Source organism: Stegostoma tigrinum, chromosome 38 (genome assembly GCF_030684315.1).
Source record: "Stegostoma tigrinum isolate sSteTig4 chromosome 38, sSteTig4.hap1, whole genome shotgun sequence".
Lineage (NCBI taxonomy): Eukaryota > Metazoa > Chordata > Chondrichthyes > Orectolobiformes > Stegostomatidae > Stegostoma > Stegostoma tigrinum.
This window is the reverse complement of record NC_081391.1, coordinates 23597036-23624618: the sequence shown is the minus strand read 5'-3', so window position 1 is coordinate 23624618 and position 27583 is coordinate 23597036. Positions and strand designations below refer to the sequence as shown.

Sequence of the window (27583 nt, the reverse complement as noted above, 5' to 3'; positions counted from 1 at the left end):
ACCCGTGTAGACACGGGGAGAATGTGCAAACTCCACAAAGACAGTTACCTGAGGCTGGAATCGAATCTGAGGTCCCTGGTGATGTGAGGCTACAGTGCTAACCACTGAGCCACTGTGCTGCCCCCAGAGAAGGAAGACTTTTTTCTGCTGGATGCTGCCTTTCCCATCCCAGTGGTACCAACATGGAGATATAAAACCTTCTTCTGAGATACATATACAAACAATGGAAACAGGGACAGCAGTAGGGCCATTCAGTTCTTTGGGCCTTTCGGTATGATCATGACTGATCCTCTATCTCAAAGCCATATACCTGTTTTTCTTCCACACACCTTGATGCATTTAGTATCAAACAGAATGCATCTGTCTCTTTCTTGAACATATTCAGCGACCCAGCTCCACAGCCTTCTGTGGTGTAGGGCTCCTCAGATTGGCCACGCTCTTGTGAAGTCACAGTCCAAAATGGAACTCATCGAGTTACAAAATGGTCAAACTAACTGCAGTAAGACACAAGCTGTGCTTGAGCCCAGAGAAGAAATGAAAGACTCACATTGTCAGATTGTTTAATATTCAATGAGACCCACCTACCCTCCGTTTTGATAATGAGCCGTCAACGTGAAACATGGGCTCAGGATTCGCTTGGAACTGGCGCAAAAGTTTACAAAAATTACAGGCTTGACATATTTTAATATATTATTTTTGTATAAATATTACATTTGGTACATCTAGAAGAATAAGTCTGATTTGGCACAAACCAAATATTTAAAGCATGCATTTAAATAAAACGGAAATAAACAAATGTTTAAAAAAATAATATTTGTATGAACACTTCTTTGAAGCAATCTCTCCAAAATTTCCAACAACAGAACTCTTTCCAACAAGCTTGAATGGTTTTTTTTTATAAATAGACTTCCGTTATTGAATCCCAAATGGTGTCAGTGCGATCCATCTTCGCTTTTTTTGAAGTCTTAACTCCCCCGTCTCTTCCCTCACAGCAATCTGAAAATGTACATCATCATTTATTTAGCTTACTGGCATTCTGGAGTTCGGGCCTACTCTGTCACCATGACACTGATAAGCCTAACTGGAGCTATTCCTCCCACCCTCAATTTAATGCACTGAGGGGATTCTAGAACCTTCTCCGAAACCAATTTCACCCACCCTTGTTCGGTTCTTAGTGGCTGTTGCTATCAACTAATGTTACATTCTTCATTGATTTTGGAAGTTGGGAGGAGAACAAAACAAAAAAAAAGAGATAACATTTCTGCTGCCTAGGTTTCGAGAGTGACTTCACACACCAAGAGTTGAATTAATTGTGACCTTTCATCTGGTACACACGTACGCCACGAGATAGCTGGACTGCATAACTCTCACATGATGAGGTAAACTAAGTGTTTCAGCCAGTACATCTTTCTCTTTTTTTTTATTATTACTTAAAAAAAATGGACGCAGCAAAGTCATCTTTTCTTCCTTTGCATCGTGGCGTTGTACTCAGGCCCAGTTTGGATCTGGGAGGATGGCCGCACGTGTGCTATTTTAACGTCCTCAGCGTCTGTCTCCCGGTCAGCTCCTTGACCTTCCAGGCCAGAAGCAGGATGGTCATTCCTGCAGAAGTCGGATACCCAAGAGGGGGCTGTTAAGAACCCTTGTTGGTCAACGGTATAAAATTGTTTGGTGTCCCGGCCTTTCGAGACAGTGTCCAAAGTGCCTGTGCTGTTACATTTTTTGATTGGAGTGGGCGGAGAGCGTGACGGAGAGAAGAGGGAGGTTAGAGAGAGGCTGCTCAGTGTCTCAGACTGCTCGCTGTTGGCCCTCAGGGAGTGGCTGATTCCTTCCTCATCCGAGGGGTCCATGGAGTCCTGATATGTGCATCCTGGGCTGGTGCTGCCCCCGCTGCTTTGGCTCCTTTGGCGTCCCCTCATCATCTGGAGCCCGAGGCCTCTCCGACGTTGGAGGGTGTTTGTCCGAAGAGGAGGGGTGAAGGAAGGAGTGTTTCTTTGGCCTGACAGAGCGGTACAGACCATGGGGAGAGCCAGTGTGCACTGAGGTGACACCGCCAATCTCAGGCTGTTTTCCAGTGTTGTCTGAAGGCTGTCCACCGAGCCGTCACTCAGTGAGGTATCGCTTATGGCGACCTGAGGAGAAATACAACCGACTGTAAGAACCCCCAGAATACTCTTGTGAAGACGGCACTGTCTTCATCTCGCACTTCACAGAACAGAAGCCTTTGGAGAGTCCAATTTCTCTCAGATGGTGATCAACAATGAGCAGTGTGTGCAGGCAGAGACTCAGTCATTCTCACAAGTTGATAACTGACTTCCCAAAGATGCTATCATACAAACAGTGAAATGCCACTCTCTGCACAAAGCCATGAGTTTCATAAAGTAAACGCGCCCTTTGTGGAAATTCTTCAATAATATTTTAATAAATACAGGTGGGAATCCCTTATCCAAAAACCCTGGAAGCACTGCTGGATAAGGACCCCGTCGGCTTTTGGATACACTTACTTGAACCTCAAAGATCTTTCATGAAATGCCTCAAAACCAAAAACAAAATATTCATTTAGCTCCTAGGGCATGCGGGTTAGGGTGGATTGGCCATGCTAAATTGCCCGCAGTGTCCAGGGATGTGTAGGTGAGGTGGGTTTGGGAAATGCAAGGTTACAGGTTAGGGTGTGGGAGTCAGTTTGGGTGGGATGCTCTTTGAAGGGTTGGTGTGGACTTGTTGGGCTGAATGGCCTGCTTCCACACTGTTCTATTCCAATAACTAGAACCCACTTTGGCCTAGGAATAGGGCTCACATTACTTTCCTCAAAAACTTTATGGTATCTGTAAAGTATTTCGCATTTCATGAACACATTATTTATTCTTTGCCTCTGTCTGTTTCTACAATCACAACCTCGGTCCATTCATGAATTCTAGGAAAAAATGTTTTGTTTAATTTAAATAGACCAAAATGGACCAAAAAGCAAAGCTTTTCTTCCAATGGACCAAACTCAGCAAGTTTATGGGTCTTAAACAAAAACAAATTGTTGGAAAAGCTCAGCAGGTCTGGCAGCATCTGTGGAGGGAAATCAGTGTTAACACCTTGGGTCTAGTGGCCCTTCCTGAGACTACAGGTCTGTTTGGGCTCATTTAAGTCTGCTTTCAAAAAGACATTCAGCTTTTAGGTCTTTACAGCTTTCAGATGTGTGGCTAAAGGATATACATTCTTGCATTTAGGCAGGCCCATATGATCTTGGGGGGAGAAAAGCTCTGCGTTCGATACTGGAATGATGGTCACTTTAATAACCAACTTTCTCTCAGAGATGATTTCTTGGCTTGCAGCAAAGGATCAGGTGACCAAGGTTGCCTCGCAGATAAACCATAGAATGGCAGAGGTCAACAAGATATTAACGAAAGGGGTGTAGATAGATTGTGGGTGTATCTCTAGTCTCAGGGATGGTTTTGTTTTAGCCTAGAATGAACTTACTGTAGGAAACACGTCTTTCATGTTGTTGACTTGGAAATGTGTGTGCTGACTAAAAGGGTTTACAATGCTTGTTAACTGAAGAACTCCCAGTGATGAGTTAAACTTCGAGTGATTGACAAGCTGAGAAGAGAGAAAGAGGGAGGTTTAGATGCAAGTCTCCAAACTTAAAGAAAACTGGGTCCAGGAAAGTTCTTATCCAAGTTGGCTGCAATGAAGAAGCCAATGACATTGATGTTGAATGTGAGATGACTGGAGCAGAACTAAAAGGACAATCTTGCTGGATACAAGTGGAAGGTCCAAAAAAATCTCAGTTTTGATACAAATCTACTCAAACCCAATGATTAATCTGCCAGTTTCTGGTAAGGGTTTGTCTGTGGTTACTGAAAATTAAATAGGTAAGAAAGAAATTTCAGTGCAGAAGTTTAGAATAGAGAATAGGTAAGTGTTTGGTGTACTTTTAACATCTTTGAGTTAAGTAGCTATTTAAGGTTACTAGTTACTAGCATTCATGTTCTTTGCTTTGGTTATCTTGTAAAATTATTTTGATTCAAACTGTGAACCTTGTGCGGTCATCCTTTTAGTAAAAAATTGGGCTTTGGATTTAAAACAAATTTTAAAAGTTACTGTTCTTGACTGGGATAAAGACCATATTAAACATTCTGGGGATCAATTTTAACCAAACACTCCCTTTAGCATGAATTCTTGTATTACATTCTTCCAGAGTTCCAACAGTTCCACATGTTTGTTCATCTGGGACATTGCCCTGTGCCCAATCACTCCTCTGTTAACCTACCCCAGTCTCAGCTGTCAAAATGACCTATGTTTTGGTGACTGGATAAATGTGAGGTATTGCATTTTGGTAAAATAAACAAGGGGAGGGATGAGACAGTTAACGTAGGGCCCTGGGTAGTGTTGTAGAACAGCCAGACCGAGGAGTTCAGGCACATAATTCTTTGTAGTTTGCATCACAGGTAGAGAGGGAGGTTAAGAAGGCATTTAGCACGCTTGCTTTCATCGCTCAGATCATTGAGTATAGGAGCTGGGAAGTCATGTTAAGGTTTCAGGACATTGGTGAAGCCTCTTATTGAGTACTGCAACCAATTCTGTTATAGGAAGGATACTATTAGGCCAGAGAGGGTTCAGAAGAGATTTACCAGGAAGTTGCTGGTAATGGAAGTTTTGATTTATAAAGAAAGGCTGGATAGGCTGGGACTTTTTCACTGGAGTGTAGGAGTTTGAGAGGTGACTTTATAGAGGTTTATAAATGCATAAGGGATATAGATAGAGTTAATGGTGTTGTCTTTTCCTGAGGATGGGGGATTTCAAGATGCGAGACACATTTTTAAGGTGAGAGGAAAGAGACTTAAAAAGACATGAGGGACAAACCAGAGGGTGGTTTGTGTGTGGAAAGAACTTCCAGAGGAAGTGGTGGATGTGGGTACAGTTAGAATATTTGGAAACTGTTTGGGTATGTGCATGAAGAGGTAATATTTGGAGAGATATGGGCCAGGAGCAACCAGGAGGGACTACTTTGGTTTGGGATTATGCTTGACATGGACTGGCTGGACTGAAGGGTCTGTTTCTGTGCTGCATGTCTCTATGACTCAATGACTTACCTGTCGCTGGAGGGACCAGGCCACGTTGGATGACTGTAGCAAGGCCCAGGAAGAGGAAGAAGAGACCTTGGGATACTGAGTGCTGTGAGCCTGCTCTGTGGAGGAAAGCTTTGCAGGATGGAAGATCTCGGTTGAAAACTGAAGACAAGAGGAGGAGGAAGAAGTCTGGAGAGGAGCCACTGAGGGAAGCAACAAGAGAGTTTCGTCAGGACTCTGTTTGTATATCCAGTTACAACTGAAGTGACAACAACAACTGGCATTTACAAAGCTCCTCAAATATCGTAAAACACCTCAAACTACTTCACCAGAGTAGACATCGAGAAAAGGTTAACACTAAACCGCATGAGGAGATGGTAGGGCAGGTGACAGAGGGAATTATTAACAAACACAGCAGGGCAATTTGAATGTCGAGGGGTCTCTTCGTCTCTAGCACAATCTCCTCTGTATCTAGAAACAACAAATAATCAGACGTAGGACCCTCTATCCTTCACAAACCTGAAGAACATGTCCAGGCATTCAGCCTTTTGAATTAAACAAAGACCTGGAGGACAATAATTCCATGGTCCATTCCCCATGGCAACACAATGATCAATCAGAGCCAAATGACCAACCAATGAACAGCCTTTTCTCATGCAGTATAAATTGTTGTTCCCTTTGAGATTTGGTATTCCTACATCTGACCTGATGAGTGCAAGATGAAAAGATTTGATTTTTTTCCAGCAATAGGCCAACGTTGTTTATCCCTTACATTATCAATACAGTATTCCAATAGCTTGTGCTTCTTGAGATCTTTCTCTATCATTCCTAACATGAGGCCTTATCTTTCTGTACAACCTTTCAGTAATTCAGGACATTCCAGAGCATTTTGATGAAGAATGATCACTGTCATAACATAGGAAATACAGCCATCAATTTGCAAAAGCAAAATACCTACAAACAGCAATGAGACAAATGACCTGGCAACTCCAGTCTACAACATACAGATAAGGGTAAAATCCGAAAGAACTGCGGATGCTGTAAATCTGAAACAAAACCAGAAGTTGCTGGAATAGCTCAGCAGGTCTGGCAGCTTCTGTGGAGGGAAATCGGAGTTAATGTTTCGGGTCCAGTGACCCTTACTCAGAAATAACTAGGTGTAGAGCTGGATGAACACAGCAGGCCAAGCAGCCTCAGAGGAGCAGGGTCTGCTGTGTTCATCCAGCTCTACACCTTGTTAACTCAGACTCTCCAGCATCTGCAGTTCCTACCATCTCTGAAACCTTTCCTCAGAACTCAGCTTTTCCAGCAACTACTGCTTTTGATGCAGATAACGGTGTCTGTTGTCACTGTAACCTGGACTTCCTGGAGGAGTTGGAACACACCACTACAATAGCTTATAGGAACTGGGTGCTCCTTTAAGCCACATCCTCTTTCAGAGCCAGTTCATAAACATCCATGACCCACTTCTGATAGGATCCTGTTTCACACATCAAGCTGGTGTGAAATTGATAGCTCGGCTAAATTTTACTGCAAAAATAGATGCGTTTCTTTATGAGAATCTGAATTCAACATTTATCCATGGACTTTGTACATTAAAATCTCTAACCAAGTCCTGCTCTGATGTAACAAAAGTCAGCTGCATAGGATGGAACTTGTCTCTATGGCTGCAAACCAGTCCATTCAAGAAAAAAAATATTGTTCATAGGCTGCGCTCAGCCCTCTCCACAATTTGATGTGAATGGATAAAAGGTCAATAGTGTAAGCCATGCTAGAGGTGCCTACTCATCTAGTGTTTTAAATTAAAATGCATTCATTAATAAAAGACAAAATCCTTCTGTGACTGCTGTGTAAATACACTGATAAATGTGGGAATGTGGTACACAGACTGAGAATGTTCAAGCACTATTACACTTGGAGATGTGAGCACTGCAGTTAACTTCACAATTCTCTGACAAAGGATGGAACAAATTAATCACAGTCATTACTCCAAGTTACTAACTTGCTGGAAGGTGCGAAGGCTGCAGTTGGGATTTAATTTGTGTGGGACTCAGCCTCCATATGTGTTGACAATGTTTCCGCGCACAGTGCATCTTGAGAGCTCTCCTTTCCAACCGGGAACAGTTCATTTTGGTTCCCTCGTCAGGGAAAGGAACAGAGCAGAGATGGTCCCTGTTCCTGGGCAGACCTTGGGAAAGTACACATGGACGATGAGCAAACTGGGGCTGAGGTGTATCATCTGCACGCAGCCTTGGTCTGATGCAAAAGGAAACCACCCTCCCCTAACTCCTCATGTTGTCTCAAACTTGGTTCAGGAAACTGATGGACTCACTGCCCAGTAGACGGTGGTCCCTTTAAGACCGAATCATCATTCTGAATAATGTGCAGGCAGAGAAAACACAGAGTGGGTTGTTATAATCAGCAAATAAATAAATAAAAGTAACACTTGGTGCAGTGCTCACCACCCTTCTGCTCTGTGGGTTCCGGCTGCGTTTCTGGAACTGTTTGGCCTGAATCTGAATTCTCGACATGCGAAGTGTAGCTGTTGTTTGGCAGTGAGCTTGTTCTGCATATCGCTGTCTCCTTCAATGTTACAATGCTTGTGCTGCCATTCTCAGAAAAACTGGGATCATTTGTTCCTTCCTGTGAACAGAAAGCACGTGCGCTCTTATTTCCTTGCAACATACACAAGCGCTGAGCCATCGTCCTCACTGTCAGAAAGCTGCCATTTATCTAAATTAAAAGTAAAGTCACTGTAGTGATTAGAACCAGGTGGATCTTGTTGGCCCCAAGGTCCTGGATTGGGATTGTTACCCAGGGCTAATCAGGGACCAATATAAACAGGGGATTTAGAATCACCTCAGTTGAGGACTGACTCCAAGCTGGCTGGCCATAGCCAATGTACTGTATGCTGAGAAGGTAAAGAGTGACTTGGTGATGGGACCTGGCCTCTGCGAATTATTTCAGTGGTAATGAAAGAAAGCAAGACGTGCCTGAAGAAATTTGCTTGCAACTGTCATTTTGGAGTTGGGATAAGCATTTCTGGAATTGTGCCTCTATTTGGGAAGTGTGACTCATTTTATTTTGCTGTTGAAGACTGGGCCCAGTATGTGGAATGAATGTGATATTTTTCCCAGTCAAATGACATTGTGGCAGATGAAAAGCAATGAGTAGTCTTCCTTGCTGCGTGTGGACCAGCAGCACTTTCTGTTCTAAGGAGCTTAACTTTCCCAGAGGCACCAGATGTCAAAACCTTCCCAAAGTTGACAGTTGGTTTAGGTTACAACCCCAAATCATCTCTGACCCTGAGATGCTGTTGGCTTTGTCTGGCTGTCAGAGAACCGGGGGAATCCGTATCATGATTTTTGACTAGGTTATGATGGCTGGAAGAGGCAAGTAATTTTGGGTGAACCCTGAATAATGCTGAGAGACCGTTTAGTATGTGGGAGTAATGTAACTATGCAGAAGTGCCTACTAGCTGAAGCCTGACTGGACTTTAGACAGGAACTGTGGCCAGTGGAGCATGGGAGCTACTAGACAGGAACTGTGGCCAGTGGAGCATGGGAGCTACAGAGCATCCCAATGGGAGTAGACTCCCTTACTTGCCCTACTGAGCTGGGAACATCATTGAGTGTAGGCAATTGCAGAGGCTTGTGCAGGGCATGCCTGAGCAGAGGGACTCTAGACCACCCTGCAGTAGAATGCCACAACAAAGTTGAGCCTCAGCCAAGTGGCTAAACAATTTTCAGGATCTGGGCTGGTGTACTGTTGTAATTGGTATGCAGGCTTCAGATGGTAAAGGATTCCTATGAGGCCTGACTTGGGCAAGAAAATGCTTAAGCTGGGAGCCAGGAGAGTGCACACCCTGGAAAGTCCCCCTACATGTGGGTTGGAACAATTAAATTTCTTAGTGGCACCCAAATCAGAACTAACTAAAACTATTGTTTGGTTAAATGGTCAACCAGTTTCCATGGAGCATGATAAAAATGCAGCTGTATCTGGGCTTGCAGAATCTGTCTTTAACAAGATTCAGTCAGTACTCCAACTCTGAAGTTTGTACAAGATGACTTCAGCCAGACTGAGGACGTACACTGGGGAACTGTTACAGATTGAGGATATCCGTTTGATTTTGGCCTCCTATGAGAAGCAGGTGGTGCAGTTACTGCTGATGGTCCTGAAAGGCTCAGGCCCAAGTCTACTGGGGGGTGGAATTAGTTGAGAAAGATTCCCTTTGATTGGATCAACATTTTTCGATTAGAAAATGGCTGCCTCAGTGAAGTCCTTGTGAAATACCCAGGAATATTTCAGGAAGGGCTTGGGACCAACAAAGGGGGCAAAGCCACTTTGCACATTGACAAGGAAGCAATTCCGAGATTGACAAGTGGCACTGGGTGTCCCGTGCACTTGAGGGTAGAGGTGGAAATCAGGAATCTGGAAAATGAAGGAACAATCAAACCAGGGAGTTTGAAGGATATACAGCAATGGCTGTACCGATTGTGAGGCCTGGTGGCCCGGTTTGCCTTTGTGGGGATTGTAAGCACACAGTAACGGAGCTGGATAAATACCCGATCCCTCTCAGAGGACTTGTAAACAAAGTTGGTGGGGGGTGGGAGTGGTTTGTCCTTTAGAAAGCTGGGCATGAGCCATGCCTGCCTGCAACTGTGACTGGATGAGAAATCCCAGCAGCAGCTAAAATTAATACCCATAGGGGTTTATAGCAATATACAGGGCTGCTGTTTGGGGTATTCAGCCTGTACGCTTCCCCATCGGACCATGGGTAACCTTTAACAAGGGCTACATCAGGCTGCCATTTGTCTGGATTACATAGTAATAACAGGGAAGACCAACATAGAGCAGTTGGAGAAGGTGGATGTGGTGCTTAAATGTTGCTCCCAGACAGGCGTACACCTTCGAAAGGGAAAAGTGTGTGCTCCAAGTGACCTACTTGGGTTACACAGTCAACAAAACCTGGTTACACCCATTGGAGGATAAGGTGAGCGTGATCAAAGGAGCCCCAGCTCCCACATTTATACCAGAACATAGGTCTTTCCTTGGGTTAGTAAATAATTAGAGTCCTGTGTAACCTGGCCTCCACCTTGGCACCCTGTCACCTGCTGTCGATAAACGGTCAGCCTTGGAAATGGTTGTATGGCGGAGAAGTAGTCTCTAGGGAAGTGAAAATGCAGCTATCATTGTCGAAGGTGTTGGCCGACTACAATCTGAAGTGACATGTGGCGCTGACATGTGAGGCCTCCCCGTACAGAATCAGGGTAGTGTTGGCTCACTGGTGGCCCAATGGAGAGGAACCCCCAATAGTGTATGCTTCCCAGACACTGGCTGGTGCTAAATGCCAATATGCCTAGCTAGAGAAGGAAGGTTTGGTGATCAATGTTGGTGTGAGCAAGTTCCACCAGTACCTTTATGGCTGGGAATTTGACATAGTAACAGACCACAAAGCCCTGCTAAGGCTACTGAAGGAAGACAAGACAGTGCGGCCCACAGCTTCCAGCAGAAATCAGTGTTGGGCCCTTATTCTCAGTTTGTACAAGTTAGAATACCATCCAGGAAGCCAAGTGGCTAATGTGGAAGCATTAAGTTGCCTCCCACGGGCAGATACTCTATCAGCATCTCCTCCCCTGGAAAAGTCCATTCTGGTTTTAAACTTCCAGGAAACCCTTCTAATCACCACTGGCAATATCTGATCGTGGACGCAAAAAGATCCCATCTCAGTGAAGCTGAAACAGCCAGTGGTAATGGGAGGGGACCGAGGGGGGCCATCACAGCCAGGACTGAAACCTTTCTGGGCCCTGCAAGAACAGATCACTGTAGAGGATGGCATATCAGTGTGGGCAGCAAGCGTGATTGTCCTGAGTAAAGGTCACTGCCAGATACCGTCTGCGTTCCACCAGATTCATCTAGGGGTTTCCAAGATAAAGATAGTAGCAAGAAGCAATGTCTGGTGGCCAGAGTTGGATCCTGACATAGCTGCATTGATGGGACAGTGCCCAGAGTGCCAGCAAGGACAAAATTTGCCACCAACAGCACCCCCACATTGATGGGCCAGCCCTGCACTCAGTTGCATGTTGACTACACTAGTCCTGTTTGTGGGCTCAATGTTTCCGGTCATTGTGGATGTCCATTCAAAGTGGTTGGACATGCATAAGGTTTGTTCGGCAAACCTGGATAATGATTTAGAAGCTGCAATCATCATGCATGCTACATGGACTCTCGGAAGTATTGGCCATGGACAATGGGACGCCATTGACCAGCAGGGAATGTGAATATTTCCTAAAGTCAACTGGCATTTGGCACATAAGGGCAGCTCCATGCTGCCCACTGTCCAGTGGTCTCATGGAAAGACTGGTCCAAATGTTGAAGGCAGTCTCAAGGAAGCAGCCTACAGTGTTAGTTGATACCAAACTGTCCTGGTTCCTGTTCAATGATAGGACTACCCCATATGCAACAACAGGGATAGCTCCAGCAGAATTGATGTGAAGAAGACTGTGCACCAAGTTGAAACTGATATTTCCAGACCTGGGGAGAGGATGAAGCAGCAGCAGGAACATTGGTGCCGGCCAAATGCCAGCTCTAAGCAAGAGACAGTTTAGTTCAGGCGGTGAAGTTTGGTGCCGGTACGATGGAAATAGCCCTGAATGGTGCGAGGTGAGGCTGATGCGAGGTCGAGTCTTGTGACTCAGGATGTTTGGGTAGGTGATACAGTCCAGAACAAATGTGGATCACCTGAGTAATTACCTCATAAACTGAGCAGGAGCAAAACATACATGGACCTTCAGAACAGCCAGACGCCTCCAAGTGCTCCCTCTCCGTCTCAGGGTCTGAAGTGGATGTAGCCTCAATACCGTTGCTGCTGGAAGTGGAGGAGGAATATCTCCTGAGACATTCTGGATGGAAGAGATAAGCCATGGTCCTGTACAAGCTGTCCGTGTCCAAGAACGGAACCAGACCTGGGGGGGAGAACTTTGCAAGAGGAGCTACAAGAGCGAGACCAGGCCTACATCCATGGACCAAGGTAGTGAGGGCAAGGTATGCAAGCTGACCAAAAGCTCTGTCAAAGAGGTTCACTTTGAAGAACATGTCAAAGATACAGTTCAGGATGGAGAGGTTTGGAGGGATGGGGGTGATGCAGGAGTGTGTGTGGCCCAGATCTTAAAGCCCGCAGCTGAAGGTGCAGCCACCATTGGTGGACTGATGGAAGTCTGGGATGTGCGAGGGGCTGGAGTTGGTGTTGTGGGAATGGAGGAGGTGATAGGCATAGGGAGGGCCAATGGTATGGAGGGATTTGAAATGGGAGAGAATTTCATTTTACTAGACTGGAACCAAATGTGGGGCCCTTCCTGGGCCTGGCAGAAACATGCCACTTTTTTTCTGCTCAGAACCTAGGTTGTTGGAGGAAGCCAAACCACTGAGTGCACCAGGAGATCCGAGGTTCTTCAAGCAAGACCATCAGAAACTGGATATCTGGTTCCCAATTAAAGATTATTGAATCTTGCTGGGCACATAATGATTTAAAGCAACGAACTGAGCACAAACCACTGGAATATTTCTGATAGGTTGCTATATAAATGCAAGGTAATGGAGGCCGTCACTGAGGGTAAATGATTTTAAGATCAATCCCTGATAGATCCATGCCCCAGCCATAAAGCCATGCAAGGATACTGGCAATCTGGCTGGAAACAGGATAACTTTCCCTTGCCTTTCACATACCTTCTCATGGCTTTCCCTGGTGGGCAGGTTGGGTACACTGTCATCTGAGCTCAGATCATCGGCCAGAACCACTGATGATGATTTGTCCGAGAGGAGGTCAGAGGCCAGGGAGAATGCTTCTGTCTCAGCAAGGTGAACCTGGGAAGATACAATGAGACCTGAATGGTTACTAACTGCTTCGTAGCTTCTGACCCTATCCAGACCAACTGGATGGAAAGTCTTCCTTCGGAACTGCGACCTTTTAAAGGAAAAGGAGCAGAGGTAACAAGACGAATTCCTTTTGTAATGCAGTGAGGTTTTTATGATCTGGAATGGGAAGCAGGTTGAACAGTGACTTTCAGAAAGGAACAGGATAAACACTTAAAGGGAGGAAACTTTGCAGGAGTATGTGAGGATGGGCAAGGTGGGACAGCACTTTTAAATATAAATGTTACCCTTTAGACTATACCATTCTATGAAGTGAATTTAGTTGCAAAGGAATTCTCAATTTTTGATTTTTAAAAAAAGTTACTGTTTAACAGAATGTAAAGTTCTCATTGTCTTGCTGTCTCATTAGAGAGGATTGGTGGGGGTTTAACCTGGTGGTCTCCATGCCTCAGGCCAGGGGAGAGGTTGAGAATGAAAGTCCTTCATGGTAACCTCAGCTAGGGGCAGGAATTGAGCCCACGCTGGTGGCATCTCCCACCAGCTGTTCAACCAACTCGGCTAACCTGCCCCCAGCTCGCAGAATATCTCTCATGAATGAGGGAATCATTAGTCTATAAGAACAATTACTATCGTTAACCTTCCTCCTTCTACAACTTCCATCATCAAATGTCGCTTGTACAAGATTCAGATTAAAGGATATGGTCCTTAATGTAAAAACTGAAAGAACTGAAGATGCCCTAAATCAGAAACAAAAACAGAAATTGCTGGAAAAGCTCAGCAGGTCCAGCAGCATCACTGGAGAGAAATCAGAGTTAACGTTTCAGGTGGATTGACCCTCCTCTGAACAGTTCTGAGGATGGGTCACCTGGCCTAGAATGTTAACTCTGATTTCTCTCCAGTGATGCTGCTGGACCTGCTGAGCTTTTCCGGTGATTCCTAATGTATTTGATAGCACATGCGTAAAACTTTAGTGAAGTGACGATCATACTTCAGAACCTCTTCCAGGCAGAGTGTGACATCTCCTCCTTTCAGGGAGGATTGGCCTTTAATGTGTTAAGCCTAAGGGGCAACAGAAGTGAAGATTTTTGAGGTTACGTATGAGTTCAGTAGGATTGGTGAGGGCAGGCCGTTTCCACCTGTCAGGGGAAACCAGAACAGGGCCATAAACATAAAACAATCACTGAAAAGACACAAACATAAAAATACAAAAGACAAACTGGTAACCTCATGCTTGTCGTGGTGACAGTCCCGGCAGGTGGGTGAAGAGGTGTAATGGTGGAAGATAGATCCAGAGAGGTTATCAATCATCAACAGTTCATTCTCAAAAGTATCTCGTATGATTAGTGAGACACTGTCCAGCCACAGGTTCTCCTGCAGTGTTACAGAAAAACAGGAAATAATCCTTTAATTAAGACAGAACAACTTTCTATCGATGATTGTTCTGCTCACCTTGTGTGCACATTGGGTGTTTGTAAAGACTTTGTCCAATTTTGAGCTTTACCAACAATGGGTGTACTCATGTAAACAAGAGGGGAGATTAGAAAGCTTTGATGGAAGTAGGTGAAAATAAACAACTGGTTTGCCTGTTTGTTCATGGGATGTGGTTATTGCCCGTCCCTAGTTGCCCCTTGAGAAGGTGGTGGGGAGCTGCTTTCTCGAACTCTGGTAGTCCATGTGCTTTGGGTTGACCCACAATGCCCTTGGAGGGAATTCCAGGATTTTGACATAGCGATGGTGAAGGAATGATATATTTACAAGTCAGGATGGTGAGCAGCTTGGAGGGGGTGGTGTTCCCATGTATCTGCTGCCCTTGTCCTTCCAGATGGAAGTGGTTGAGGGTTGGGAAGGTGTCTGAAGATATTTGGTGAATTTCTGCAGCATATCTTGTAGATGGTACACACTGCTGTGACTGAGCATCAGTGGTGGGGAGAGTGGGATGTTTTTGGATACAGTGGATGGAATTCTCATGAATTCCCTGGCCCTGGCTGGGGTCGAGCCGCTGGAGTGTTGGAGGCTAACATGTGGTTACCTGTGCAGGTGAGATGTGTTTCCCTGGGTCTGGTCTCTCTGCTTTCTTCTTATGACCCTTGGGGCCATTGTCGGACCCAGCACTGCCCCCCAGGGCTGATGGACCCACCAGCTGGCAGCAGAACCCTTGGGCCAGTTCCATCTCAATCTCAGCGTCCAACTCGGCGTCCTCCTGGGCCTCCTTGTTACTGTCGTCGAGATGCTTCATGAGGACAGCCACTACCACATTGATCAGCACAAACTGGGCCGTCAGCACAAAGCTGACAAAGTACAGCGGTGAGATCAGCTGGAGGTTGCTGAAACAACCACGGTCGTCGTTGGAGCAATCGCGGAGGGTGTCCTGGCCATGAACAAAGAATGGGTTAGGAAGGAATGGCTTCAGAGCCCCTTGGACCCACCCCGCAGGCTCTTTGACGCAGCCAGTGTGTTGCAGGGGAGCACAGTGCCCAGAAACGCACAGCAAGATCCCATAAGCAGCGACCTGATAATTGGCTGTGGGAGGAAATTACTGTGGGTGCTGGAATCTGCACTGAAAACTTAAAAGCGCTGGATGTCACTGCGGGTCAGACAGCATCCGTGGAGAGAGAGCGAGCTAATGTTTCGAGTCTGCATGACTCTTCATCAGAGCTGTAACCATAGTCACTCTCTGGCCACAGATGCTGCTCGAGCCGCTGTGATCCTCCAGCATTGGCTGCTTTCGATAACTGACCATGTTACCTGGCTTTACCTGGTCGAAGTGGGTTAAGGGATTGGACGCAGGTAATTTATTCTGTGTCGGCCCACTTTGCTGCTCAGGTGTCTTGCTCCTGCCCGGGAGGCAGTCAGTTGGCTGATAGCTCCAGGGGCAGTTCCCCTGCAGGGCCGCACTGCCAGGGGTCCTGTCTTTCCAATGGCATCTTTAAAAGCGAGGTTGTGTTTGAGCCATCTGCTGGCTGTGGAACGTCCTGAGCCCACTGGTGCCCTGAGTTCACATTCATCCCCTCAAGCTAGTTATCAATTTACTGCCATGTGTGGGATCTTGCTGTGCGCAAGGCAGATCCACATCTTGTACAAGAGTGACTTCAGCACGCTTAATGGACTGTAATGTTTGCTGGGGCTGTCTGAAGCAGTGGAAGGTGTTATATAAATGGGTTTTATATATAAACTGCAGACTGCATTCCATTGTTTTTGAAACCAGGCACTGGGAATGATTTTGTGATCGGATTTTAAAATGCTGCTGAAGCACGGCCCTGATTAGTGCTTCTAAAGGGAAGGGTTCCACACACAAAAACAATCTGCTTTTGTGTAGCACAGTGCTTCGCGGGTGATTGGCAACAAAAATTAGCCCTGAGCCTCACATGAAGAACTCAGGGGTGACGGCAAAAGGCTCGCCAGGTTTTAAGCAGCATTGTAAAGCAGGCTGGAGCGCGGAGAGATTGAGCGATGGAGTTGCAGCAGGGAGGGCTCATGTGGGTGAGGCCAGAATTGGAGGAGAGCCGGGCGGAAGGGGTGGTGGCGACTGATGGAATGCCTGATGAAGTTAGATTTGGGAGGGGGGGGGGTGTGTGGGCTGGTTGGTTGAAGTTGAAGAGGAATTTGAGAACAAAGATGACAATAGTCGAAATCCAAGCAAAGGCTGTGATGAGCTGTCTCTTCAAACCAATGCAGTCCTTGGGTTGTACAATGTTGTTCGGGAGGGAGTTCCAGGACTGGGACCTAGCGACAGTGAAGGGATGGCAATATATTTCCATTTCAGGATGGTGAGGTGCCAGAAGGGATCCTGCAGTTTGTGGTTGGCCCATCATTTTGGGTCCTCTTGTTCTTCTTGGGGTAAAATTTTGCTGGTTTGAAAGGAGCTTTAATGAGTTTTCAATCTGAATTAGATACAGAGGGACTGCCTTACAAAGAGAGGTTGTGTGGGTTAGGCGTGTACTCAATTTCAAAGAATTTAAAAGAATGAGAGGTGACTTCATTGAAGCACACAAGATGGTTCGGGAACTTGATAGAGTAGATAAGGAGAAGCTGTTGCCCCTTGTGGGAGAGCCCAGTGCGCAACATCGCAGAATGAGGGGTCACCCATTGAAGGCAGATGTGAAGGAATTTCTCTGAGAAGGGAGTAAATCTGTGGTATTATCTACTGCAGCTGGCTGTCCAGGCTGGGTATTGACTGTACTCAACACTGAGGGAGACAGATTTTTAATCAGTATGAGAATTAAGGTTTCGGCAAAGGCAGGAAAGTGGAGTTGATGTCAGTCATGATCTCATGGAATGGTGAAGCAGAGTTGATGGGCTGAATGGCCTATTTCTACGCCTCAGTACATGGCCTTATTTTATAGGTACACACTGCTGCCACTGCAGATGATTGGTTAGGGCAGTGAATGTTGAAGCTAGTGCATGGGCTGTCAATCAAATGCCTGTCACTCCCCTTTCATCCCACTGAAGCAGGCTGTTACCCAGAAAGTGGAATTAATTAGGCCCCAGTTTGCAAGTGCATTTTTTAATCAATATTTGTGATTGATTGGAGGGGTGGGGAATAGCGGTGGAGTAGGTGACTGTTGTCTCAGATTACCCACCAACAACAACCTCCCTCCCCAACCAAAGTTCCACGCTTGGCCCGAGTAGGCTTTCTGAGCTGCTTGTGAGCGGGGGTTGTTGATGGAGACATCTCCCTATTTTCCAGCTCAGTGTGTCTGGGGCTCTGGCCTTTCAATTTGTAACCAAGGAATACTGGGCAGCTTTACTTTCATTGTCCTGGGATAGATCCCAGCAAGGGACTGTTATAGGGAACCGTTTATCTATTTACTGTATGACTTGCCTGCACTAATGTCTGTGCTCAGCCTGCACAAAGAAAGTTGAGAGCGACATTTTAAGCTTTCACATGAGAATGGCACTATCATCATTCCACCCAAATAATTATAGATCCAGAATGAATCTCATGAATGCAGACACACATTCACAGACTGACATACTCGTACACTCGTGCACTCGTACGCGCGCGCACTCGTACTCGCGCGCACACACTCATATGCGCGCGCGCGCACACTCATATACTCGCGCGCGCGCGCACACTCATATACTCGCGCGCGCGCGCACACTCATATACTCGCGCGCGCGCGCACACTCATATACTCGCGCGCGCGCGCACACTCATATACGCGCACGCGCGCGCACACTCATATACGCGCGCGCGCACACTCATATACTCGCGCGCGCGCGCACACTCATATACTCGCGCGCGCGCGCACACTCATATACTCGCGCGCGCGCGCACACTCATATACTCGCGCGCGCGCGCACACTCATATACGCGCGCGCGCACACTCATATACGCGCGCGCGCACACTCATATACGCGCGCGCGCGCGCACACTCATATACGCGCGCGCGCGCGCACACTCATATACGCGCGCGCGCGCACACTCATATACTCGCGCGCGCGCGCGCACACTCATATACTCGCGCGCGCGCGCGCACACTCATATACTCGCGCGCGCGCGCGCACACTCATATACTCGCGCGCGCGCGCACACTCATATACTCGCGCGCGCGCGCACACTCATATACTCGCGCGCGCGCGCACACTCATATACTCGCGCGCGCGCGCACACTCATATACTCGCGCGCGCGCGCACACTCATATACTCGCGCGCGCGCGCACACTCATATACTCGCGCGCGCGCACACACTCATATACTCAGATGCAGACATACCCACTCTCTCTCACGGACACAGATGCACACATACATGCATTCTCTGTGACACACACAGACAGACACACTGTACACTCACATACACTGGGAATAAACATGATCTGGCCAACAATGTCCACATACCATAGAAAGGTGAAAAAAAAACCCAGAAACACACACACAGACAAAGCCTCTCAGTGCAATCAACAGTGTGTAGACTGTGCAGCATTCCTGTGACCACAGCACCAACAGGAGAACCTCCTGTACCTTTCCCACAACCCAAACAGCAAGATGCTCAAGCTGCAGTCCATGCTCCACATCCTACCTTCATGATCCCATTCCAGTTGTCTCCAGTTGACACTTGGAACAGCGTCAGGAATGCCATGCCAAAGTTCTCGAAGGTAGCATGGCGGCTCATTCCCTCGCAGGGATGGTCCTCATCACAGACTGGAGAATGAAAAGAGACAGTCAAATCTAGGGGAAAAGGTGGCATTTCCACCAATCAGCATTCATGATGGGATACTACAGGGAATCAGGGCTAATACTTCCCAGGATACGTTTTGGGTGAATGCAGCCTCCAACTGGGAATGTTGAAAGCTGCTAAACAAAATGAATTTCTGGCACACTCTCCCAATCATACCTGACCCAGAGGAGAGATGAAGCTCTTGGGAGAAATGGGGCAAGAAGTGAAGAGAGTGGGAATCACTCCATCCTCTCTGGAATTCTTTCCCCTCCCTCCAGTAACAAAAGATTTGCATTTCTATAGCATCCTTCACAACCTCTGGCTATCTCACAGTTTCGCAGCCCACGGTGAAGAGTGGCCATGGTTCTCATGTCAGAAATGCAGTCGGCAATTTTGGTCCTGAAAATGTCTAAATTGAGACACTGGACCACATTATCTGCTAATGCAATGTCAACTGTGGATTTAAAATGGCCAGGATGCTAAAGCAGAGCTGGGGAATTTCTGACATCCACATGGAGTAGGCCAGGAGGAGCCCTACTTGAACATCGAGTGTGAAAGGTCCCACCACAGCATCTGCAGCAGTCCCTTAACTATCATTGGCTCAGATTCAGGACTCAAACCCAGAAGCCTTGGGCTCAGAGGCAAACAGAGCGACCCACCACATTCCAAATGGCGACTGGCATCTTCCCACCATCGGTGGGGCCTAGACCACCACCATCACCACAACACAACATTACCAATTGTTCCAAAGCTTCAGACAGCCACCTACCCAATTTACCAAACAGTTCCACTCCCAGCGCTGCGTAAATGAAGAAAAGGAGCATGAACAGGAGGCCAAGGTTCCCCACCTGACAGAGGGAGAAGGGATAGAGAGGTCAGTCATTCTCGTTGGTTTCAAAATTAATCAGTGATCGCGTCACAGTATGCCCCGGCAATGCTGAGAGGAGAGCTGGGCCTTTAATTCAATGGCCTCAGGAACAGGGCAGTTCAATCTCCCTCATTAAAACCTTTATCTGTTACAGTTCAAACACTGCCATATTTCACTGTCCCTGCATGACCATTGAGCTGCATTAATTCATCTGTCAATGTCTCTAAATTCAGAATTGCTTCACAGTTGGTCACTGTGTTTAGTCTTTTAATATTTTCTTTCTGGGTCTCACTCCCAGAGCCTGTGTTTCTTTCCGTCTGCTTCAACAATTTTCCGTCTCTCTGATCCTCCCTGTTAAAGTCTTGACCTGTGCGCAGGTCTCTCGCTTGGGCCAACAGTACTTAAGTCTGGCAAGTTTTCTTATGATTATTCAGGAACGAAGCCCTAAGGAATACCCCATCCTTACTTAATAAATACTAAATGTTGCAAACACATGGTCAGGGAGGGTTGATGGAGACACTCCCTCATTCTGTATCTAACCCTGTGCTGTCCCTGTCCTGGGAGTGTTTGATGGGAGACATTGTAGAGGGAGTCTAACCCTGTGTCTAACCCTGTGCTGTCCCTGTCCTGGGAGTCTTTGTTAGGGGACAGTGTAGAGGGAGCTTTACTCTGTATCTAACCCCATGCTGTCCCCATCCTGGGAATGTCACTGTTTTTTTCCCATGGGCAGATTGTCCCTGATCTGAAAGCTCAACCTTTCTTTCCTTTTATTTTCATTTGTGCCCCAAAATATTATCTTTGGAAAGAATCCATCTGATCTGTTTTAAATGAATTATCCTTCAGTGCCTCGATTCTCTCCCTGGAGACCCTGTTCCACAGCCTGGCCACTCATATCATCGAAATTCTATTCTGCTCATTCATTTTTGAATTTAACCTGCACTGGACATGTTTATCTGCTGTCCAGAGTGAGGTAGAAGCAGTTTTTCACAATGTCCTCACGAATCTGAGATACAGCCATGATCATTGTTCCTCATTGTTAATGAGAAGTCTGTCCAGTTTACAGCAACCTCTTAGTAAACCAATCTACCATCTCTCTCACACCGTCATTGCTCCCTCCTCAGTATACTTCCAATATCCTGCTAATGTCAGTTTTTCCACATGCTCCTCCCTGTCTTCACACGGTAAATCTAAATGTGAGAGGTCCCTTGGTGGCCTCGACCATCAGTGAAATGGCCCTCTCCTTCCCCTCCCAAATATGTCTCTAATGGATAGACAAGAATTCAAAGAAAGTGAAATTAACTCAGTACTTTGCCTAACACTGATATGGTTTTCCTTCGAGTTGGGGTGCAGGAGATTAATCCTGGGCACCTTCATCTTCTAATGCCCCAAATAAGTACAAACTTATCTCTTTAGGTCTTGCCCAATCTCACCATCAGCAGGAGCTTGTATTCACACTCTATCCTGCAGATGATTACCAGCTTCACACTTGCCCTCTTCCCCTCACCACCGCGCCCTCCCGCCCGCGATTTCCTCAATCAAGTAAACAATCTTTTACGCACTCCATCTCTTCCATTTCCACTTTTTTCGGTGTTCAAGGAAATCATTTTTTAAAAATGCCCCTATTATTTCCTCTCGGGGCTACTCTTCAAATCCTGGTGACTCCAGGACCAGAAGGCTGGGGGCAGAAGCAGGCCATTCATCCCATTGAGTCTGCACCACCAGCCAATGAGACCCTGGCTGATCTGATAATCCTCAACTCCATTTCCTTGCCTTTTCCCCACAACCTTGGTTCCCTTACTGATTAAAACTTTTTTTTTATTATTCATGGGACCTGGGCATTGTTGTCTAGGCCAGCATTTAATTGTCCCTAATTGCTCCTTGAGAAGGTGGTGGGGAGCTGCTGCAGCGTATGTGCAGGATTTTGGCCTGATGACACCATGCATAGTATTGAATACACCTAACAACCCAGCCATATTCTTAACATAACAAAGTGTGGGGCTGGTTGAACACAGCAGGCCAAGCAGCATCTCAGGAGCACAAAAGCTGATGTCTCGGGCCTAAACCCTTCATCAGAGAGGGGGAGGGGGAGAGGATTCTAAAATAAATAGGGAGAGACGGGGAGGCAGACCAAAGATGGATAGAAGAGAAGATAGGTGGAGAGGAGAATATGGGGGGTGGGGGTGCAGGAGGTAGGGAGGGGATAGGTCAGTCTGGGGAGGACGGACAGGTCAAGGGGGTGGGATGAGGTTAGTAGGTAGGAAATGGAGGTGCAGCTTGAGGTGGGAGGAGGAGATAGGTGAGATGAAGAACAGGTCAGGCAGGGTGGGACGAGCTGGGCTGGTTTGGGATGCAGTGGGGGGAGGGGAGATTTTGAAGCTGTTGAAATCTACATTGATACCATTGGGCTGCAGGGTTCCCAAGCGGAATATGAGTTGCTGTTCCTGCAACCTTCGGGTGGCATCATTGTGGCACTGCAGGAGGCCCAGGATGGACATGCTGTCTAAGGGATGGGAGGGAGATTTGAAATGGTTCGCGACTGGGAGGTGCAGTTGTTTATTGTGAACCGAGCGGAAGTGTTCTGCAAAGCGGTCCCCAAGCCTCCGCTTGGTTTCCCTGATGTAGAGGAAGCCACGCCATGTACAGCTGGTTAGAGATCAAAAAAAAACTGCAGATGTTCGAACCCAAGGCAGACTAACAGGAGGCTGGGAGAACACAGCAGACCACGCAGCATCTGGAGGAAAGGAGCAGTCAACCTTTCAGGTATTACCCTTCTCTGTTCCTTTCCTCCAGATGCTGCCAGGCCTTGCTGTGTTCTTCCAGCCTCCTGTTTATCGACCTTATTCTTAACGTCACTCTTTCAGGACCTGCTCAGACCCACAGGAATCCTGACTGATTTTACCTTCAACTGCTCTGGCTAATTGTCATTCAAGACTAGAACATAGTGGCTGACATCCAGCTGCTAACCAGAGATCCTTTGGTTTTATAGGGTCCCTCCATCACTTGACTATTCCTGTAGAACACCCCTCACAAAGTCATCCCAGTTTGCTAAAGCTTCTCGCAAAAATTTGAGGAAGAACATGAAATCGATGCATAACACAGTGTGGAGCTGGAGGAACACAGCAGGCCAGGAAGCATCAGGGGAGCAGGAAAGCTGACGTTTTAGGTTGGGACCCTTCTTCAGCTTTCCTGCTCCTCTGATGCTGCCTGGCCTGCTGTGTTCCTCCAGCTCCACACTCTGTTATCTCAGACCCCCTGCATCGGCATTTCTTACTATCTCTGAAATCGATGCATAAGCCCAAGGCATGTGGCTTTACCTGAGGCAGAGCCTGTACTACGGTGTCCAGGAGGGCCCTCATTCCAGTAGCCATCTTCAGTAATTTTAGCACTGAGAAAATCAAAATGGAAAAACAGAGTGAGGTTCTGCATGATCCATGGAAGCTTGCTCAAAAACATAAACAAGGATGGGTTGAATGGTCATTCAACATGATTACAGCTCTGGAATATTTTACCCAGTGGAGACAGCCTAACCATCTCTCTCTCTAACACCCTGGGACAGCAGAGGAGCGCTTTCCATTGCAGGTTTTTTTTCCCTTTATTCATGGGATGAGGGCATTGCTGGCCAGGGAGCATTTATAGCCCATCCCTAATTGCCCAGAGTCAGCCACATTGCTGTGGGTCTGGAGTCGCATGTGGGCCAAGCCAGGTAAGGATGGCAGTTTCCTTCCCTAAAGGACATTAGTGAACCAGATGGGTTTTTGCAACAATTGACAAATAGATTCATGGTCATCATTAGATTCTTAATTCCAGCTATTTATTGAATTCAAATTTCACCATCTGCCCTGGCGGCGTTCAAACCTGTGTCCTCAGAATATTACCTGCGTCTCTGGATTAACAGTCCAGCAATAATACCACTAGGCCATCGCCTCCCCTGACAGGGTTAGCCCTGTCACCAGTTCAGGCAATAGTTCCTTGTTTCTCTGGTGGTGAGGGTGCCTGGGTTGGGTCGGGTTGGGTGATCAGAGCTCAGATACTCAACTGGGGGCATGAAAGAGTCACTCCAGGATGGAGTGAGAGTGGGGAATCTAAAAACAAGGGGTAAATAGAGTTAGCTAACATCGCTACATTACGGGAGAAACCGAGTGAGCATATGTGGCGAGTTGGTGGCATTGTGGAGAATCTGAGATAACCAGGTGCAGAACTGGATGAACACAGCAGGCTAGGCAGCATCAGGGGAGCATGAAAGCTGATGTTTCGGATCGAGACCCTTCTTCAGAATGTGGTAATGTCATTGGATTGTAATCTAGAGGTCCCGATCAATGTGTCATGGACCCCATGACAATTTGTGGAATTTAAATTCAATCAAAAACTCATCTCAGTGATGGCAGCTGTGAAACTGCTATTGATGGTTGTAAATACCCATCTGGTTCACTGAAACCTGTCTTTCTTACCTAGTCTGGCCTACATGTGACTCCAGCACCACAGCAACGGGGTTGAATCTTAGCTACCCCCTGAGATGGCTGAGCACTCCACTCTATTCAGGGGCAATTAAGGATCGGCAACAAATGCTGACCTTGCCAACGACTCCCACATCCCATAAAACAATTTTAAAGAACGAAACAAGAATGAGGTGAGAAGAAATGAGGGGTTTGGGTTAGCATGGAGTACTGGGCAGTTGGGCTGAATGGCCTGTTTCTGTGCAGTTGTCTCTAACCTCTGCTGTTTAATAATCTGCTTTATAATCAAAACCTGGTCATCAGCTCTACAAACAGGAGGTTAAACATCAGTGGATTTGAGAACAGTGTCATGCATTGTCTATTTTTTAGGCTCTATTTCTGACACTATCTATGTCTGTAATAAAGTGTCACCTTTTTCCTTATTTTCTCTAATGTTTTTACTTAAGATTTGTACCTAGGCACTTTAGATGTGCTCTGTGCTGGTGACATTGTACACTTTTCACTGCGCTCCTTTTTTTTATAACTTTGGTAACGTGACAATAAACCAAATAATTCACACGGGACATCAGGTCCTGGCTGAGAATGGAAAGTGTGGACACAATAGACTATGTGTAAGCTCACTAGTGACCCTGAACTAGGAGCTGTCGTGAGTTGCAAAGAGCAAAAATGCATTAGGACAGAAGAATGCAGAACGACAGCAGATAAAGATAAGATCACTCAAAAGGTAAATGTTTTCAGTGTCTGCATTGGAGCTTTTCACATTGTGAAGCTGTACAGTTCCCTGTCTGCATCCTAAATGAACAATCTCAGGACAATCAAGGGCTAGGGAGCTGTTTGGTGAGTTTCGGGAGTTTGGGAATGGAATTTCTATGTTAACAGAAGCTAGCTCACTGAAGCAGAAAGTGATCAGCAAGGCTAATGGAGTTTCTACTCAGCATTACAGGGGAATATTGAAAAGGATGGAAGTGTTACTGGAATCAGACAGAGTGCTGGGCAGGCGTCAGCTGCATTTAGTTTTGGATGCTTGATCTCAGGAAGATTTGGAAATGTACCTGTGATTAAAGTTGAGGCTTCAGTCTCAATGAGGGATGTTGCATGTTGCTGGCATGACAAATTGGATAACTCCTTCAAAGAGCCAGCAGAGACATTTCAGGCTGAATGGCCTCCTTCTTGACTCTTGTTGGAGCCATACTCATGCTGGGCAAGTGGGGAGTATTCCCTCACACTCCTGCCTTGTGCCTCATTGATGGTGGGACAGGCTTTGGGGAGTCAGGAGCTGAGTTACTCGCTGCAGGATTCCCAGCTTCTGACCTGCCCTTGTAGCTATTTCTTGTGATCTGTGGCACGCCGTCACGCTCAGATCCTGCTTTGTGCCTGCTGCCCGCTGATGAATGCCTGGTGGCAATACCAAGGTGTGCGACCTATCGCTTACCCCGAGTGATCCGGAGAACCCTCATGATGCGGATGATGGTGGGGTTAATGGGCAGGGCAGCACTAATCTCGATCTCCTCCAGGGTGATCCCCATCACAGAGAGCAGCACAATGGCCAGGTCCAGCTGGTTCCACCTATTTCACAGAAATAAAGTTTCCAGTCAGGGCTCATCCAGAGCAGTTTCATTTCCTCAATGAGAGCAGGAGACTTCAGGATATGGGAACGGGTTTGACTCAATCATCCTGCCCCAGACTTAGACATAAGGAAGGGGAAGACATGTCTGAATTTCTGCAGCACCGTTCTGATCACAACCAAAGCTGCACCTCCTCCAGCACCCAGCTTAGATACAGAGTAAAGCTTCATCTACACTGTCCCCCCATCAAACACTCCCAGGACAGGGACAGCACGGGGTTAGATACAGAGTAAAGCTTCATCTACACTATCCCCCATCAAACACTCCCAGGACAGGGACAGCACGGGGTTAGATACAGAGTAAAGCTTCATCTACACTATCCCCCCATCAAACACTCCCAGGACAGGGACAGCACGGGGTTAGATACAGAGTAAAGCTCCCTCTACACTGTCCCCATCAAACACTCCCAGGAACAGGGACAGCATGGGGTTAGATACAGAGTAAAGCTCCCTCTACACTGTCCCTAATGAACACTCCCCAGACACAGACAGCACGGGGTCCTGCTGTGACAGCTTCATGCAGCATTATATAACGTGATGAATTGAAGCTCAGAATATTTTAACGTTTGGCAGGGAACTGCTGATTGATTTTTGGCTGAATATTTGAAAGAGTTAGAGTCGAGGCAGAACTTGGCTTCACTTGCTCACCAATTTAGTGAAAGCAATCTTGTTATGAGAACAGAAATAACTCACGGATCAGGAATAACAATAATGAAACAGTGATTATACCCACAGGTGCTGGAAAATAAAAACTGGGAACGTGTAAACCCTGAATGGAACTTTGTGATATAAAGAAGATTGATTCTTTCTGAAGGTCTCATGAACCAGTGTTGAAAGAGGCCAACCTTACATCCTCCCAATCAGTCTGTGCAATGACTAACCAATGTGTTTTGTCAATATAAGGACAAAGAGACACGTGCGATCCCTCAGTGTTCCCAAATCATTCCATGTTCCCTGACCCTTCCCTCTCACAAACAATAATCCTAAGTCTCACTGACCTCCATGCCTTGTCAAAGTGCCACTCCTCGCTCGTGAGGTTTAGGAAGAGATTGTCCGGCTATTCCGCTGCAGCAAGCAGCACATCACATCACTCAGTGAGCAACATGCACAGAGTGGGGCTGGCACAGTGGAGGACGGCATCTCGAAAATAGAATCCAATGGAAATGGAGGACAAAAGAGCATGTACAATGAGGTAGAATGGGGTGGCACGGTGGCTCAGTGGTTAGCACTGCTGCCTCACAGGAGTAGGGGCCGGGTTCGATTCCACCCTCAGGCGACTGTGTGGAGTTTGCACATTCTCCACGTGTCTGTGAGGATTTTCTCCGGGTGCTCCGGTTTCCTCCCACAGTCCGAAGATGTGCAGGTTGGGGTACATTGGCCGTGCTAAATTGCCTGTGGTCTTCAGGGATAGGTGGGTTAGCCATGGGAAATGCAGGGTTACAGATTTGGGGACAATGTTCTTTGGAGGTTCGGAGTGGACTCAATGGGGCCAAATGACCTGCTTCTAGTCTATAGGGATTCTGTGATTTCTTTTAAGAAAGGAAAAT

The 27583-nt window shown here is 46.8% G+C and overlaps 1 protein-coding gene across 2 annotated transcripts in view; it reads right to left on the bottom strand.

The window, feature by feature from the left end:
- Positions 1-583: 583 nt before the first annotated feature.
- The window catches only part of cacna1ia (calcium voltage-gated channel subunit alpha1 Ia), a 203400-nt gene continuing 176400 nt past the window's right edge, over positions 584-27583 (bottom strand). The window contains exons 26-35 of one of the 2 annotated variants that reach the window (XM_048521514.2): positions 25845-25978; positions 23273-23343; positions 19860-19938; positions 18953-19074; positions 14962-15300; positions 14157-14303; positions 12786-12923; positions 7523-7703; positions 5085-5263; positions 584-2132 (exon numbers count right to left, since the gene is read on the bottom strand). In XM_048521514.2, the coding sequence (XP_048377471.1) occupies positions 1455-2132; positions 5085-5263; positions 7523-7703; positions 12786-12923; positions 14157-14303; positions 14962-15300; positions 18953-19074; positions 19860-19938; positions 23273-23343; positions 25845-25978 (2068 nt within the window). In that variant the 3' untranslated portion in view covers positions 584-1454. The remainder of the gene's footprint in view (positions 2133-5084; positions 5264-7522; positions 7704-12785; positions 12924-14156; positions 14304-14961; positions 15301-18952; positions 19075-19859; positions 19939-23272; positions 23344-25844; positions 25979-27583) is intronic. The other variant, XM_048521511.2, reaches the window with a different exon arrangement.